The sequence below is a fragment of the Mesocricetus auratus genome, unplaced genomic scaffold (genome assembly GCF_017639785.1).
Source record: "Mesocricetus auratus isolate SY011 unplaced genomic scaffold, BCM_Maur_2.0 Super-Scaffold_100004, whole genome shotgun sequence".
Lineage (NCBI taxonomy): Eukaryota > Metazoa > Chordata > Mammalia > Rodentia > Cricetidae > Mesocricetus > Mesocricetus auratus.
Genome location: NW_024429189.1, coordinates 79,489,946 through 79,506,740, shown reverse-complemented (window position 1 = coordinate 79,506,740; position 16,795 = coordinate 79,489,946). Strand labels below are relative to the sequence as shown.

Genomic DNA, 16,795 nt, shown 5'->3' with positions numbered 1-16,795 from the left:
ACTGTTGAAGCTGGGCCATAACAGTAGAAGGATTTGTCTACCCTCCTTGTTTAACTATCTAGGTAAATTGGGCTTATTACTTAGATTATTTGTAGATGTCCATTAAAAAGGACATATCCTTTGAATATTTCCCAAAAACTTCTGAACAATCACTCAAAGATTGTAAACCATACTGTGTCCAAATAACTTTTTGAAAATTATTTGAAGTCTGTGAGCAGTCTTTCCCAATCTAACCTGTAGAGCTCTCACTAGCTGACAAGGCCTCATTTGCATCTTAAATTTTTCTGTTAAAACATTAACAGACTGGCTGGATGTTCCTTTTGGCTATATTTAAAGCAATCTAGGTAGCTTCTTAACTATTTTTGAAGGGATTTAAGTATCCTTTTAATCATATAAGCAGTTTACACTCACGCATTCACAATCACATTTCATACATACTGGTGTGGCCACACCATACATTCAGAACATACATGCATCTTTCAGTCATCCTTTTTCCCTAGGTCATGATTAGTCTGTTGCAATGAAGCTTCCTTAATTGAAATCTATGTAAAAGAACAACTCCAGCTAATCCTTGAACTAAAAAGGTTAAAAAGTCCTATATGTTTTTATCATTCCTCCATTTGAGCTACAGTCATGGGGTACAGCCGTACCTACTCCTTGTAACTCTGTAGATGCAAGGTAGAGAGGCCAGGCTTTTGGCCAAAAGTTTTTAGAGATGACTCACAAAATAGAACTTAAATGTAAACAAAATTTTCCATTTCATATACCTTTGTCTTTGTCTTTTTCTTTAATTAATACCAGTACCAATTTTTTTTTTTTGAGTCAGGTTTCTCTGTATTGTTTGGAGGCTGTCCTGGGACTTGCATAAAGGCGTGTTGGGATTAAAAGCGTATGTCGCTGGGAATCTCTTGGATTCCCCTACTTCCTGACCCTGGTATCAGGCTTAGGAGGGGGAAACTCAGAATGTCTAGTTTCTGACTTTTTAATCTCATTGGCAGCAGCCGCTTCCAATGTATTATTGGTGTTATAAAAATTGATGAACAGGGAGCTGGAATGACTAACTGGCATCAACGTGGGGGGGAATCCTCACCAACGCCCATATTTCCCTTACCTGAGTGTTCAGCAATGGTTGGATCTTTATCACGGTGAGCATTCCTAGTATCCGGAGTAGTATTGGGGTCGACATGCCTGATGCACCGCTCGGGGACCCAAATGGGCTTCTCACTTCCTGGAGGGAAAACACAAACAGCCCCTCGGACCCTAGCTAGTAGGGGAGTGGGTGGCTGCCATTTTCCTGTAATCAAATCCTTCCATCTGACCCATCCCAAGGACTGGGAGGGTTTGTTCCAATGTCTCTCCATAGCAGACAAATTATTACGGTCTACGGTCAAAAAATTTAAAATGTAAAGTATGGTGGATAACTGAATATTGGGGGAGGTAACATACTCCCCCTTTTTTATTTTCTTAAAATACTGTTTGAGAGTGGCATGGGTGCGCTCCACAATAGCCTGTCCCGTGGGGTTGTGAGGAATACCAAATGAATGGACAATGTGATGTTCCCTGCAAAAGGCAGCAAAGCGATTGCTGGCATAGGCAGGGCCATTGTCCGTTTTTAGGGCATCGGGTACGCCCATGTAGGCAAAGGCCTGCAGGCAATGAGAAATAACATCTTTAATCTTCTCTCCTGAGTGGAGAGAGGCAAAAATCAGTTTAGAATACGTATCCACAGAGACATGCATATATTTTAATTTCCCTGCCTGTGGCAGGTGAGTGACATCCATTTGCCAGAGATGGTTGGCCCTGAGGCCCCGGGGATTTACCCCCTCATTGGGAGAATTATGATAAGGGGCACAATCAGGGCACTGAGAGGTAATCTGTGTAGCTATGGATAAGGGGCACCCAGTGTGAAATTTAATGGAGCGGGCATTTAGATGATACCTCTCATGGAGCTGGTGGGCCAGCTGCTCCTGAGTAAATAAGACCCTAGGGCGGGTCAAGGAGTCAGCAATTTCATTGCCCTGGGCAAGGGGTCCTGGAAGGTTAGTATGTGCACGAATAAATCCCACATAAGCAGGGTGGATGCGCTGCCAAATAAGATGTTGGAGCTGAACTAATAAGGAACGAACCTGGGAGGTTGGAAGAACATATGGAGAAGTTTCTAAAGGTCTAACAATGTTGGCAACATAAACACTATCAGTATATAAATTAAAGGGCTCTCCCTCAAACATTTGGAAAGCCATCAAGCAAGCAAACAACTCGGCGGCTTGTGCTGACATCTGTCCTGTGGGTACCCTCTTCTGCACCTGAGAAGAAACCACCACCGCGAAACCCTTGGAGGAGCCGTCTGTAAAGACTGAGCGAGCTCCAACTAGAGGGTTCTCCTTTAAAATCTTGGGAAAGATCACAGGGTGTTGTTTGAAAAAAGACATCAAGGGGCTGTTGGGATATTGGTTATCAAACTGTGCGCCTGTAGATGTAATAAACAGGGTCCACCCATCATGGAAGATCTGTAGATGTTCCACCTCCTCCTTACCATAAGGAAGGATAATTTTATCAGGACTCTTTCCAAAGGTTTGAATGCTAAACTTGTGTGCCTTCCACAACAATTGTAAAATGAGATCATAGTAAGGGGTCACTACCTTCTTAGGGGAGGCTGACAAATGTACCCAATAAATAGGACCAGTCTGCCAGAACACGGCAGTGGGCGAAAAGCTAGATGAAAGTACAACTAGAACAAGGGGCTGCCCATAATCTATACGCCAAAGGTGTGCTTGCTCTATACTTCTTAACAACAATTGTAGGGCTTCCCTGGCCTCTGGGGTAATCTGTCTAGGGGAAGTTGGAGCAGGATCTCCAGGAAGAATATCATAAAGCGCTTTAAGAGCCCCTGTTTTAATAGAAAGAGAAGGGCGAAACCACTGTACCTCTCCCAAAAATCTCTGCCAATCATGAAGTGTTTTTAAATTTGAACAATCAATTTGGAGTCTTTGTGGCCTGAGGCCAGTTTGTTGAATTTGATGACCCAAATAAGTATAAGGGGGTCTCTTTTGGATCTTTTCAGGAGCCAAAATAAATCCTCGGGCCTCCAGAAGCTCCTGTAGCTCTGCAAAGGCTATGTAACATTGTCTTTCTTCGGCCGCAGCCAAAAGAATATCATCCATGTAGTGGATAATGTAAAGATCAGGGAACTTACGTCTGAGGGGATCTAAACAGGCAGCTACATAAATCTGGCATATAGTTGGACTATTAGCCATCCCTTGGGGGAGCACCACCCATTGGAAGCGAAGGGCAGGCTCCCTAAAGTTAATCGAAGGAAGGCTAAATGCAAACCGAGGACTATCTTGAGAATGCAAGGGAATAGAAAAGAAGCAATCCTTCAAGTCAATGACAATCAAATGCCAGTCTCTAGGAATGGCCACAGGCATGGGCAAGCCAGGCTGCAGAGCCCCCATAGGCTGCATGGTCGCATTCACGGCCCTCAAGTCTTGTAGTAACCTCCATTTCCCTGAAGATTTTTTTATTACAAATATAGGGGTATTCCAAGGGGACGTGGAAGGAACCAAATGACCTGCCTCCAATTGTTCTTGAACTAGCTGGTGAGCCGCCCTTAGTTTCTCCGCTGGTAAGGGCCACTGTTCCACCCATACTGGATCATCTGATAGCCATGTGATGGGTATGGGGGCTGGCGGCGCAACAGTGACCCTCATCAAAAATGGCCAAAACCCTTCCTATCCCCTGGGGCCCTGGTCTCCAAAGGGAGGGATGCCACAGGGCAAACCTCTCCCTGTTCTAGTTTACCTAGTTCCCTCCCCGGGCTCCAGCCCCTCCCTTGCATCATCTGGGGGCCCCTGCTTTTGGACTTGGGTGCCTGAGTGGTGAGGACCACTCCCATTTCTTGCATGAGGTCCCGTCCCCAGAGGTTAATAGGGAGGCCAGGCAAAACATATGGCTGGAAAAGCCCTGTGTGGCCCTCAGAGTCTTGCCACTTTAGGATTCTGAGGCTTTTTTGGGGCACAGCCTGTCCTATTCCCTGGAGGGTCACTGTTCCTTCCTCTTTCGGCCAGGCGGGGGCCAGAATTTATCTGAGAGGACAGAGAAATCTGCCCCAGAATCTAAGACGCCCCTAAAGGACTTGCCTTCTATCTTTAATGTAAGCTGGGGCGGCTCTCCATAGTGGCTACCCAAAATGCTGCCGGGCCGGTACTTCCAAAACCTTGGTTGCCCCTTTTCTCTTTAATTTTTCTAGCCTCACAAGGAGCTGTAGGGAGAAGGAGTATCTGAGCAATCCGTTCTCCTGCAGGGATGGCAACAACCCCACTGCCCACTGATGTCATTATTTTAATCTCCCCCTCACTATCCTGGTCTATAACACCGGGGTGTACCTGGATGCCTCGAAGAATAGTACTGGACCGTCCCAAAAGTAGTCCGACCGTGCCTGGGGGCAATGGCCCATGCACCCCAGTAGGGAGGGCCTGGATCCCCATTTCCGGTGTTAGGATTGCCCGGGCAGAGGGAGCGAGGTCCAATCCTGCACTCCCTGAGGTGGCTCTAAGGAGGTCTGAGATATGAAGGGGTTGCTCTGGGGGAGAAAATGAGTCCTGCCACTGCCCAGAGCAGGGGTCATTGCCCCGTACACATTGGTTTTGGGGCCCTGGGGCGGGGCCCTCCTCCCGTTTCCCTGATTATTATTAGCAGAAAGGAAATTTCCCTCCCTGTCAGTTTTAGAGTAGCAGTTATTGGCCCAATGATATCCCCTTCGACAACGGGGCATAAACCAGGTCTCTTGAGACCCGTAGTACTATTTTGAGGGCACTCTCTACGGAAGTGTCCCTCCCTACCGCAGCTGAAACATGTTTTTCTCCCTCCCAGAGTAGGTCTTTCTTTCCCCACTTGGGGCCGAATGGCAGCAGCTAACACTTGGCCCTGGATGAAGTTCCCATCAATGTCCCTACAGATCCGGATATAGTCATTTAGACTTTTATTGCGATAGGGGCAAAGGGCTTCCTTACAATATTTATTTGCATTTTCATATGCCATCTGCTTGATGACTGGCATCGCAGGCCCAATGCCCCCAAATATTCTTTCTGCTACCTGACTGAGACGGTCTACGAAGTCTTGAAAAGGTTCGGAAGGTCCTTGAAGGACTTTGGACAGATGATCTCCTCCTTCCTTGGAAGGCAATGCCTTCCAAGCCCCTTGGGCCGCTGCTGCCACTTGGGCATAGACTGCGATGTCATATTGCATTTGCTGCTGAATGGTGGCGTATTGACCACTTCCGGTAAGCATCTCCACATTTCTCTGGGGCTGTCCGGCCTGTGCATTCCTTTGGGCTGTCTGGCTGCATCTTTCCTGAAACTCACCTCTCCAAATCAAATAATCTCCCCCCGACAGAGCTGCTCTGCAAAGCTGCTGCCAATCGCCAGGTGTCAAATTAAGAGACGCAAAAGATTCCATTAAGGAAAGTGTAAAGGGAGCCTGTGCTCCATAATTTAAAGTTGCCTCTTTCAGTTGTTTTATATCTTTGAAACTTAAAGGGTCATGGCGCCGAATGACCTGTCGAGAATTGTTCGGGTCTGGAACTTCCATTACCGGGGCCACCACCGGGCAGCATTGGACCCCTCCTCTGGGTCTTCCCTCCAGGTCCAAGAAGGACTGGGTTATCTCATAGGAGGAGTCCCTTTTTTCAGAGTATGGGGAAGGGTTTCTCTCCCTGTCCTGTCTTTCCTTAATTAGAATCTTTTTAGTTCTTTTTTAAGGGCCGCGATCTCAGCAAGTAACCGTTCCTTTTCAGACTGTGACGAGTCTGAGTCTGAGCTACTTCCATTTTCTAGGTCTGATAGAGAAGGATATAACCGATTCTGACCGGAGTCCTTCTTTTGGGTCGCGCCCGGAGATGTCTACCCGTTTTTTTGTTGTTACTAAGAGACTCCTCCTCATCCTCACTAACAATGGAGCCTCTAGTTTCAATCATGGTCTCTTCATCATCACTCTCTGCCCCTGAACTCAAGGAGGCTTGAGTCTCAGTCTCTTGTAACTCTAAAAAGCCTCTTTTGTGTCCTGAACTACCTGGCGGTGACGAACCTTATCTGTCAAAAGTGCTCCCCTCACTAATCTCCATAAGGAGAATGTCGTAGGGGGCAAGGACTCAGATCCTTCTTTTCGTAAAAGTCTATGAAGATCACGGCGAACCTCCTCCCAATCTGGAATATTTAAGCTTCCCCCAGTAATGAACCATGGACTGGCTCGTTCGATCGATTTTAGAAAGCCTTCTAGGGTTTTAGACTTGACTGCAGTCCCATGTTCTTTAAGTAACTTTTTTAGTTGATACTGCAATGATTCTAGCTTCCTGGAACTATTCCCCATAGTTTCTTAACCCCGTCCACTTACCTCGCTTTCACGATCTCAGTGGGACCTCCAATTGTCACGTCTGCAGCGCGGCCTGTGTCCGAGAACGTGCGGAGGGTGTCGGGTATTGAAAACACAGAGACTCGTTCAATGATATAAAGAGAACTTTAAACAGGCTCCAAAAAGGTTCAAGAAAAACCTCCTAAGAAAAGCTCCCACCAGAGAAGCTTCTGCTCTCTCCTCTCCCCTGGCTGGTTCTGCTCTGACCCCAGAGGTGGATGTGTGTGGGTTTTTGAAGGTGCGGTTAGTCTTTGGACAAGGTCGAGGTCAGGGCGGTTTCTGTGGGAAGGCCTTTCCCAGGAACTTATTGTATCATTTTTAGTAAACATGTTTTTACTAAACATTGTCTTACAGCTGCCTACTCCCAGGCAGAAGGGGAAGTGGCCAGGAACTTATTGTATTGTTTTTAGTAAACATGTTTTTACTAAACATTGTCTTACAGCTGCCTACTCCCAGGCAGAAGGGGAAGTGGGTCTCTGCTCAAGGTCTGGTGTTCCCACATATACAGAACACATGTTCTGTCTTTGGTCTATATCAGCAAGAAAGGACTTTCACCACCGAGAAGACACCAAAGTGGCTGACTCTTCTGTTAAAAAACAAAAACAAAACAGCTACCACCTCTATAAATCCTTGTTATCAACTTTCATAGAATCTATCCCAGCTTCTTGGTGACTGTTAAAATTGTTGGTTGTCACAGTGAGGGGTAACTAACACACAGTCTTGGGTACAGGTTGGGAACTGGAGTGTATCCTACAACTGACAACCTGTTCCACAGATTTTCGTTAGTATGGCATTGACTCTTGGTTCCAAGCATCCCTTCCCTTGCAGGCTGTTATTTCCATGACGGTTCTATAACAGCCCCCACAGTGTATCATTATATCATCCACACACTAGGTTCAAAGCAATGAGCTCAATCTAAATCATTAATATCCGGATAAAGATGGGAGAGGAAGTGCATGCAGCTTTACTGTGCCTCGAGATGTCCCATGCATGAAAAGCATAGGAAAGTAGTGTGAGACATCATAACTGGTGTGTGGGGTCAGCATACAGATGGCATCATTTCTAAATGGATTTCTTTGTCTCCAGGCAACGTCCCGCTCTTGGAGAATGTCTGGCTTCCCTGGCAGCTGCCATCCCAGTGGCATTCCTGGAGCCCAGCCTTAATCGCTATAATCCCCTCTCAGTCTTCAACACCAAGACTCCCAGGGAACGGTCTAGTAAGTATCTTCTCACAGAGATCGTCAACCCAGGGACTAGCCAGAAAGGGGGTGGTGATGGAACATCAGCCCTGTAGGGTACATGATATATTATTAGCTACTTTTCTTGTACCAGATAAAACATACAAGGAAAGACATTTTATTGTGGCTTGTGGTTTAAGGAATACGGTCCTTCAAGGCAGAGAAGACATGGAGAGAAAAGTATAAGGCACTTTTGCCTTTGTGTTTGTTTGTTTTTTGAGACACGGTTTCACTATGTAGCCCTGGCTGTCCTGGCACTCGCTCTGTAGACCAGACTGGCCTTGAACTCACAGAGATCCACCTGCCTCTGACTCCTAAGTGCTAGGATTAAGGGAGTATGCCACCATACATTTCCTCCTTTTTATTCACCCTGAGACCTCACCTCATGGAGTGGTGTCACCCACATTCAGAGTAGGTATTCCCTCAGCAAAACTTCTCTGACGATGCCTTCACAGGTGAACTTACAGGTGATTCTAGATCCCATTAAGTTAACAGAGTTAATCATCACAATGTGAATGTAGGTAGTGGATCAGAGTTAGGGACCAGATTATGTCTCTGTCTTGTTGGAGAAATGAGCTTGAATGAAACTGTTTTGATCATAAGGCTTTTGATAGCTCTTTCATACAATGAAGAAACAGTCTGGCTAGATTCCAGTGTCCTGCCATCTCAAGACCTTGGGGTCTTTTGTCTGCCCCAGGTCTCCATTTCTGACCTGTACCTAGGGATATGACTACCTTTTAGTAGGCTTTATTCAGAAGGGCATCACAATAGGGCATATGCATTCTATTAGCTCAAGACTGACAGCTGGGGAACCTGCATAAAACTGAACTAAGCCCCGTGAACATGGGTGTTGGGGGGGCTTGGGCAGTCTATGGGGCCACTGGTAGTGGTACCAGTATTTATCCCTAGTACATAAAGGGGCTTTTGGAGCCCATTCCCTCTCAGCCTAAAGACATGGGGGAGGGCCTTGGTCCTGCCCCAAATGATATGACAATCTTTGATGATCCCCCGTCCCCTGAAGAGTGGATGGAGGGTGGAATGGAGAGATGGTAGGGGGAATGGGAGGACAGGAGGGAGAGAGAACTGGGATTGGTATGTAAAATAATATTGTTTTAATTTAAATAAAAATTAATTTTAAAAAATCACCAGCCCTACTACTGTCACTGATGTTTCTAACTCTGTAGACCTAGAGTAGGGCCTGAGGTCATGCATCTCTTCTGGGTTAGATGAGTGGACCCCACCATGAGAGCCACTATCTAGAAACTAGAGGGGCAGCATGCTCTAATGACTTTACTAGCACTCTTGTGTCTGCTACTAACAGCACTCATTTCAGGCTGACTTCAGAGAGCTAATTCATCAGAGTTCACTGAGTTTATTGTGTGGCCTTTGGAGCACAAAACACCTTCTGAATCATAAATGTTGCTTCCATTATTGTACATATAAATAATTTCTAAAGGTCGTTATCATGACTCCAATGCACCAAATGTTAATCCCAAAGAAGGAAGAAGACCACCAATCCAAATCATCATGGCCAAATTAATTAAAGAAAGCAATTAAATTGGCATTTTTTTATTTATGTACACAGGCTGCCTCCCCCTAAGACAGGGTTTGAGAGGTCATCCTTGGATATGAGGAAGACAAGGCTTTTATAGTTCAAGGGTAGGGGGTTTCTAAATGGAGGGTTTGGTGAGGTTACAGGAACAGAACATAAGCATAACAAGTTAATCCTAACCACCTCCTAAAACAAAGATTTGGTTGCAAGGTAGGCATAACAAGGTAGCCGTAACAACAGGTAAGACAGCAAGATAGTCATAAGTGGTCATATAACCTTTTGAAACAAAAGGTAGGGTTGCAAGATGGTTATAAACAGGTAGGATATAGCCCAATCCTTGAAAAACAGAGGCCTAATCACAAACAGAAATGAAACTAGTTTGTCTCTACTATAAGATGGCTTTTAAGCCTAAGATGGTGTCAGGCTGTTTCTTCACAAGCTCAAGCAGCCACTTGTTCTTAGACAAGAGAAAGAAGTGCCTATGGTGATGTAGTGTCTGTGTGACTTTTAAACATAACACATGAACTTTCTCATTTATAATTGTAACAGCAAATAGGTGTGTTAGTGGTGGCTGGCATTGTTCTGTAGATGGAGCTCCTGGTGGGAAGTTTGACTTCTCAGCTCTTAACGATTTATTCTGAAAGTGTGTATGTAAAATTACCTTGTTTGTCAAGGTCTCCCAGGATTCACAGGTTGTTGTCCACATTTTCTGCTGCAGAGTACAAGACGGTTGCAACCTTTAGCAATAGCCAGCATTGAGATGGACTATAGGTGACATTTTGAATTGACTTTTCTACAGGGATTAGAGAGTTTGTATTGGTCACTTCTAATGACCAAAAACAATTTTAGCTTATGATTGCAGAGGGTTAGAGCCATGATGGCAGGGAAAGCGTGGCCTGCCAGCAGAAGCAGGAAGCTGCTGGTTAAATTTTATTTGCATAAAGGAAGAAGAGAGAACAAGTAGGAAATAGAGTGAGGCTTTAAACCCTCAAATCCCACCAGCCAGGGACCCAGTGTTCACATACATAAGATGCAGGAGATATTTGTCACCGAAACCACCACCACTATAAAGTTAGTTTCATTCTTCTACGTGTGGAAAATTAGTTTTCCAGCACCATTTGTTAAAGAGGCTGCCTTTTCTCCAATGTGTGTTTTTTTGACAGCTTTGTAAAAATGTAGATGATTATAACTTCATTAATGTATTCCTGGTTCCTCCTTTCTATCCCAATGGTCTGCCTGTCAGACCTATCTTTCAGGGGAAAGTATTCCTTGCTTTAAAGGAACAGGACAAATAATCCTTTTTGTTGTTGTTTCTACTTTTTTTAAAAAAAAATAATAATTTCCTAATCCTCTCTGGTATAATGTTGAAGTATAGTTTCATTTCATCCTGGCTGTTCTTATCCAGTGAATTGACCTCAGTCATTTGAGATGGAGAAAACGGGGTTAACTCACTAGTCCCTGTAAATATGCTTTCTTAAACAAAAGGTAGGGTTGCAAGATGGTTATAAACAGGTAGGATATAGCCCAATCCTTGAAAAACAGAGGCCTAATCACAAACAGAAATGAAACTAGTTTGTCTCTACTATAAGATGGCTTTTAAGCCTAAGATGGTGTCAGGCTGTTTCTTCACAAGCTCAAGCAGCCACTTGTTCTTAGACAAGAGAAAGAAGTGCCTATGGTGATGTAGTGTCTGTGTGACTTTTAAACATAACACATGAACTTTCTCATTTATAATTGTAACAGCAAATAGGTGTGTTAGTGGTGGCTGGCATTGTTCTGTAGATGGAGCTCCTGGTGGGAAGTTTGACTTCTCAGCTCTTAACGATTTATTCTGAAAGTGTGTATGTAAAATTACCTTGTTTGTCAAGGTCTCCCAGGATTCACAGGTTGTTGTCCACATTTTCTGCTGCAGAGTACAAGACGGTTGCAACCTTTAGCAATAGCCAGCATTGAGATGGACTATAGGTGACATTTTGAATTGACTTTTCTACAGGGATTAGAGAGTTTGTATTGGTCACTTCTAATGACCAAAAACAATTTTAGCTTATGATTGCAGAGGGTTAGAGCCATGATGGCAGGGAAAGCGTGGCCTGCCAGCAGAAGCAGGAAGCTGCTGGTTAAATTTTATTTGCATAAAGGAAGAAGAGAGAACAAGTAGGAAATAGAGTGAGGCTTTAAACCCTCAAATCCCACCAGCCAGGGACCCAGTGTTCACATACATAAGATGCAGGAGATATTTGTCACCGAAACCACCACCACTATAAAGTTAGTTTCATTCTTCTACGCGTGGAAAATTAGTTTTCCAGCACCATTTGTTAAAGAGGCTGCCTTTTCTCCAATGTGTGTTTTTTTGACAGCTTTGTAAAAATGTAGATGATTATAACTTCATTAATGTATTCCTGGTTCCTCCTTTCTATCCCAATGGTCTGCCTGTCAGACCTATCTTTCAGGGGAAAGTATTCCTTGCTTTAAAGGAACAGGACAAATAATCCTTTTTGTTGTTGTTTCTACTTTTTTTAAAAAAAAATAATAATTTCCTAATCCTCTCTGGTATAATGTTGAAGTATAGTTTCATTTCATCCTGGCTGTTCTTATCCAGTGAATTGACCTCAGTCATTTGAGATGGAGAAAACGGGGTTAACTCACTAGTCCCTGTAAATATGCTTTCTTAAACAACAAAGTGAATGACTGACAGGAAGTCAATTAAGTCTCCTGAGGTTATTGATCATTTCTGTTGTAAAGGCAGAAAATCAATCCATGATTTTTTTCCCTCAGTGTATTTTCAACTAGATGCTAAGTATTAACCGCAGAAGTGTTTGCCTTTCCCTTTTACGGCAGTACAGAAATGATCTGGGTGAACAAACTATAATTCAGCACCTGAACATTAAGGAGTTATTTTACCCCTGGCACTGCCTTTATTGCAGTGGACACCAAGGTCCAATAGGCAAGCCAAGGGAATAGCCGGGAATCTGTGTCACCAAGTTGTCTTATGCGCTATCCCTCAGCAGAGTCTCCATGGTGCTTGTTTAACTATCTGGTTTTAACTTCCGTGTGACATTTAGGAAAATGCCCCTGGAAGCTGCAAGTCTGTACACACATAACCTGAGTCCTGAGGCTGCTGTCCTCCAAGCTCATTCTTTCAAGGATCTACAGTGGAAATTTATGTCTAAGACCAAAAGAAGGGTATGCCCCATCACTGTGCCTTTGAATCACTGTGATTTTCTTCTTCCTGTACTCTCTTGGTCAGTTCTGGGGATGCCAGACAAGGTGGAAGAGATGTGTCCTGACATGCCCCAGCTGGAAGGCCTGATGAAGGAAATCAATAGGTTGGCCGAGTCAGGTGCCCGCTATACGGAGATGCCCCATGTCATTGAAGTGATCTTGCCCATGCTCTGCAACTACCTGTCTTACTGGTGGGAGCGGGGACCTGAGAACCTGACCCCCAGCACAGGGCCCTGCTGCACCAAGGTCACCTCCGAACACCTCAGCCTCATCCTGGGCAACATCCTGAAAATCATCAACAACAACCTAGGCATTGATGAGGCCTCCTGGATGAAGCGTATCGCAGGTACCAGTGCCCTTTCTCTCAGTCTCTGACCCTGGAGTTAAAGCAGCCAGATTCTCTTTTTAACTCTTGTTAGTTCTGTGATGATTTTGAGCAAGTTCTGTTCTGTGTTTTAATCATCTACCTCCCATTTGCTTAACAGCAATCTCAGGACTGGGGATGTAGCATGGTTTGTGGAGTACTTGCTTAGCATGTGTCAAGCCCTGGGTTCAATCCCCAGCAGTGCATAAACCAGCTGTGTTGGTACAGCCCTGTAATGGAAACACTTAGGAACTAGAGGTAGGATGATCACAAGTTCAAGGCCAGCCTTGTCAACGTGGGAATTCAATGCCAGCCTGGGCCAAGTGAGACCCTGTCTCAAGCAAAAACAACACAGGAAAACCGAATGGACATATTTTTTTCAAGTAATTACTCCAGTCCTCCTCCCCTACTAATCCAGGCCCCTCAAATCTTCAAGGAGCCCTTTAGATGGGCTGTGTTCCACTGCGATGATCTTTGTCTTATTTGTTTGGGGTGCTTAAGAAGCCCACTGGCTCTTCTGTTAGTAATTATCTATGATGTATGGGTAAGTAACCCTTTGCATTTGACACTTATGTAAAACTCAGTCCCATCCAGGCTGTACTAAATTTCTCAATGTCATTCAGTATTTGCATTTCACTTTTTGCTTTCTAAGACTGGCTTGAATGTAGCTAATAATAGCAGCACTTTGTTTTGTTGATTTTTTTCCCTCTCTTTGTATTCCTCTTTAACTCCTGGCATGCAGTAGGCTCTTAATGAACGCTATTAACCAATTTTCTGTTCTTGAAGCAACCAAAAGAGGCAAAGTTTTGGAAAATGAGTATACTTTACACAGTCAAGAAACCATGAATATTTAGCATCCTGCGTGTCAAACTAGAGTCTGGGGAGCTCAACAATGTGGAAAATCATCGATTTTGATGGAGCTTCAGTTTAGATAATGGAATCCACTTGCCACAGCTTCCCCCATACAACCTTTTGGGCCATGAATTGCCACAGGGAACACAACACTGCCTGGTGCCTTTTCCTGACAAATGAATAGACACATTACTAGAATGAGTGGGAAATACTCCTACCTACTTCCTATCTCAGAAATGAGCTGAGATTAAAATTATAACTATTTTGATTGCTGGGTAACACAGACCCATGGACATATAATAAGCAGAGTAGACAGCCCCTTATTTCCAATTACCCTAAAAAGGTTGTTAATCAATCACAAGGCAACTTGATGGGTGCTCATCTATAAACCTGAGTTGAGAGAAGGCTGCTCCCCAGAGTACCTGTCACTGCTCTGAGGGGCACTAATAGAAAGAGAACTTAAGTTGTCCTTCCTGCAGCAATCCAGATCTCATTCAGTGAGGCCACTTAATTCCTGGTGACTAATGCAAGTTTTAAGTAGTAACCTAGAGTAGCAGTTCTATGCCTGGGGGAATGCTGAGAAGTCAGGACTCCTTGGCTAATACATGGTCATCATAAAGCTACCTTTGCCTTATCTGGTTGAAACTATCTCTTTCTCTTTTATTAGAAAAGCAAAACATAAAGAAAAATGAGATGAAAAAGAAAAGCCTCTGGAATGCAGCTGTTCTTAATTGAATTTCCCTAAGCTAAAAAAATGTCAAAATGGACATTTGAATGTCCACTGTCTATGGTTCAGCGCACATTCATTTCATTTCACTTTTTTGCTGCCATTACCCTGATTCTTAGATTCAGACTCTTCAGTTCAGCTGGCCTAACTCATAATAGTATAATTGGTATCTAGTCAAGGGAATATAGAAATAGGATAGGACATGTGGATATCTATCATTCTTCTTACAAAAGGCCGACATTGCAGTCCTCTAATTCCTTGTTCAGCTTCTCTGCTTACAGCAATGCCCCAGTCTTTCCCAGCCAATGTTTAGCTCCCCCACTTAAAGCCCAAAGAAGATGCCAGTGCTGAGGGCTTAGAACTTGACTGGGCTATTGTGCTTTGGGCTGATTTTTTAAAATGAAATAATTAGAAAGCATGTATATACATACACACATAAACACACATATACATTTTATTTTCAGCACACAATAATCATACGTATTTGTGGTACAGTGTGACTTTCAGTGCACGTTTTCTATGTATAATGACAGTTCAGGACGACTGACATATCACCTCGATAGAAAGTGCTCGCTCCCAGGTCAGCACAAGTACTGATTTTTATGAACAAAAGGCTTCCTTCAGGGACATAAAATCTAGCTGGTAGAATAAGACCAACATGGACAACTGTCAGATGGTGCAAGACAGTTTGTAAGAAGAGAGGAGAGGTATGGCATAGGCCTCGCATACATGAGGAATCCATGTAGGGTGGGGCGCCTGTGGCCTGGAAGAGCTGAGTAGTGTTTCTACCTTCTGCAGCTGTCCTAGATCCCCAACCTCCACTGTGAGCTTTCATGAGAGGGAAGTAACAAGGAAGGAGGGAGCTAGACACAGGTATCATCCTGGCTTGATAGATCCCTCAGTCTCACCTTTCACTGTTATTAATGGTCACAGCATTAATAGGAATAAGGTGTTTTGTTTGCAAACGCAGTGTATGCGCAGCCCATCATCAGCAAAGCCAGGCCTGATCTGCTGAAAAGCCACTTCATCCCCACCCTGGAGAAGCTCAAGAAGAAGGCCGTCAAGACGGTGCAGGAGGAGGAGCAGCTGAAGACTGATGTCAAGGGGGACACCCAGGAGGCTGAGCTCCTCATCCTAGACGAGTTTGCGATCCTCTGCCGGGACCTCTATGCCTTCTACCCCATGCTCATCCGCTATGTGGACAACAACAGGTATGAAAGAGATCTCTAGAAGCTGCCTGCTGCTCTCCAGGGCTTGTTTGGGCAATCAAATAGCAGGGAAAGGTGATCTTGTTGCCAGGGAGATGAGGGAAGCCACAGCTAGCACTACCAGCCCCCCACCAGTGATCAGAAACTATGCACAGTGATTTCCTTGACCAGTGATTCTGTATGGATTAAGACATGTGTCCCCATGGGCCACCAGGAGGCTGAGGGAATGGTTGAATATGATTGTATTGACTCATTTTGACCCTTCTGCTATTCACTCGCATACTCATTCAGTGGGTGTCCTTGACTGTGCCTGGCATTATTCAAGGCCTTGAGAGAGGGGACATACTCTTTAGCATAGAAGCATTCATTCTGGCACACATAGACACAGACAATTAAAAAGGAAAAAAAACATGGGATGTTCAATGTTTGAATGTCATAATTCAGGAAATTAATTCTTATAATACCAAAAATTTCTGTATGAGTCATCCTTTATCCAAACCCAATATGTTCATTTGGCGTATGAAATTTAATTGTGATACAATGAATAGTTAGACAGTAATTTGAGGTAGATGAAGGCCTGTAGTCCTGTAAGTCTATAAAGAATGCAGGGTATTTGTAGAATAAGCACAAATATTTTCAGGGAAACTTAGGACATAGTATTGAAGATACTTCCCGTGTTAGTTACCTTTCTCCGGGCTGTGAGCAGATGACTGATGGGAAGCAACTTAAGGAAGGCTTTATTCTAGCACATGGTGTGTCATGGAGGGGAAGGTAAGACAGCAGGACCTTACTTAAGGAAGGCTTTATTCTAGCACATGGTGTGTCATGGAGGGGAAGGTAAGACAGCAGGACCTTACTTAAGGAAGGCTTTATTCTAGCACATGGTGTGTCATGGAGGGGAAGGTAAGACAGCAGGACCTTACTTAAGGAAGGCTTTATTCTAGCACATGGTGTGTCATGGAGGGAAGGTAAGACAGCAGGACCTTACTTAAGGAAGGCTTTATTCTAGCACATGGTGTGTCATGGAGGGGAAGGTAAGACAGCAGGACCTTACTTAAGGAAGGCTTTATTCTAGCACATGGTGTGTCATGGAGGGGAAGGTAAGACAGCAGGACCTTACTTACATCCGGGTGGATAAGGGAGCTGAGAAAGGCGAATGTCGTTGTCCTTTGGTTTTCCCTTTTTTTCTCCTTATTTATTCATTCTGGGACCCCAGTCCAGGAAATG

General features: G+C 44.3%; 1 protein-coding gene across 4 annotated transcripts in view; it reads left to right on the top strand.

Annotated features, from left to right (window-relative positions):
* Positions 1-16,795, top strand: part of Ryr3 (ryanodine receptor 3) — a 527,473-nt gene that overhangs the window by 442,351 nt on the left and 68,327 nt on the right. For all 4 annotated transcript variants that reach the window (XR_005877312.1, XM_040746007.1, XM_040746008.1 and 1 more), the window contains exons 65-67: positions 7,492-7,622; positions 12,443-12,763; positions 15,331-15,571. Coding sequence is in view for 3 of the 4 variants with exons in the window: in XM_040746007.1 (XP_040601941.1) it covers positions 7,492-7,622; positions 12,443-12,763; positions 15,331-15,571 (693 nt within the window). In the remaining variant the exon portion in view is untranslated. The remainder of the gene's footprint in view (positions 1-7,491; positions 7,623-12,442; positions 12,764-15,330; positions 15,572-16,795) is intronic.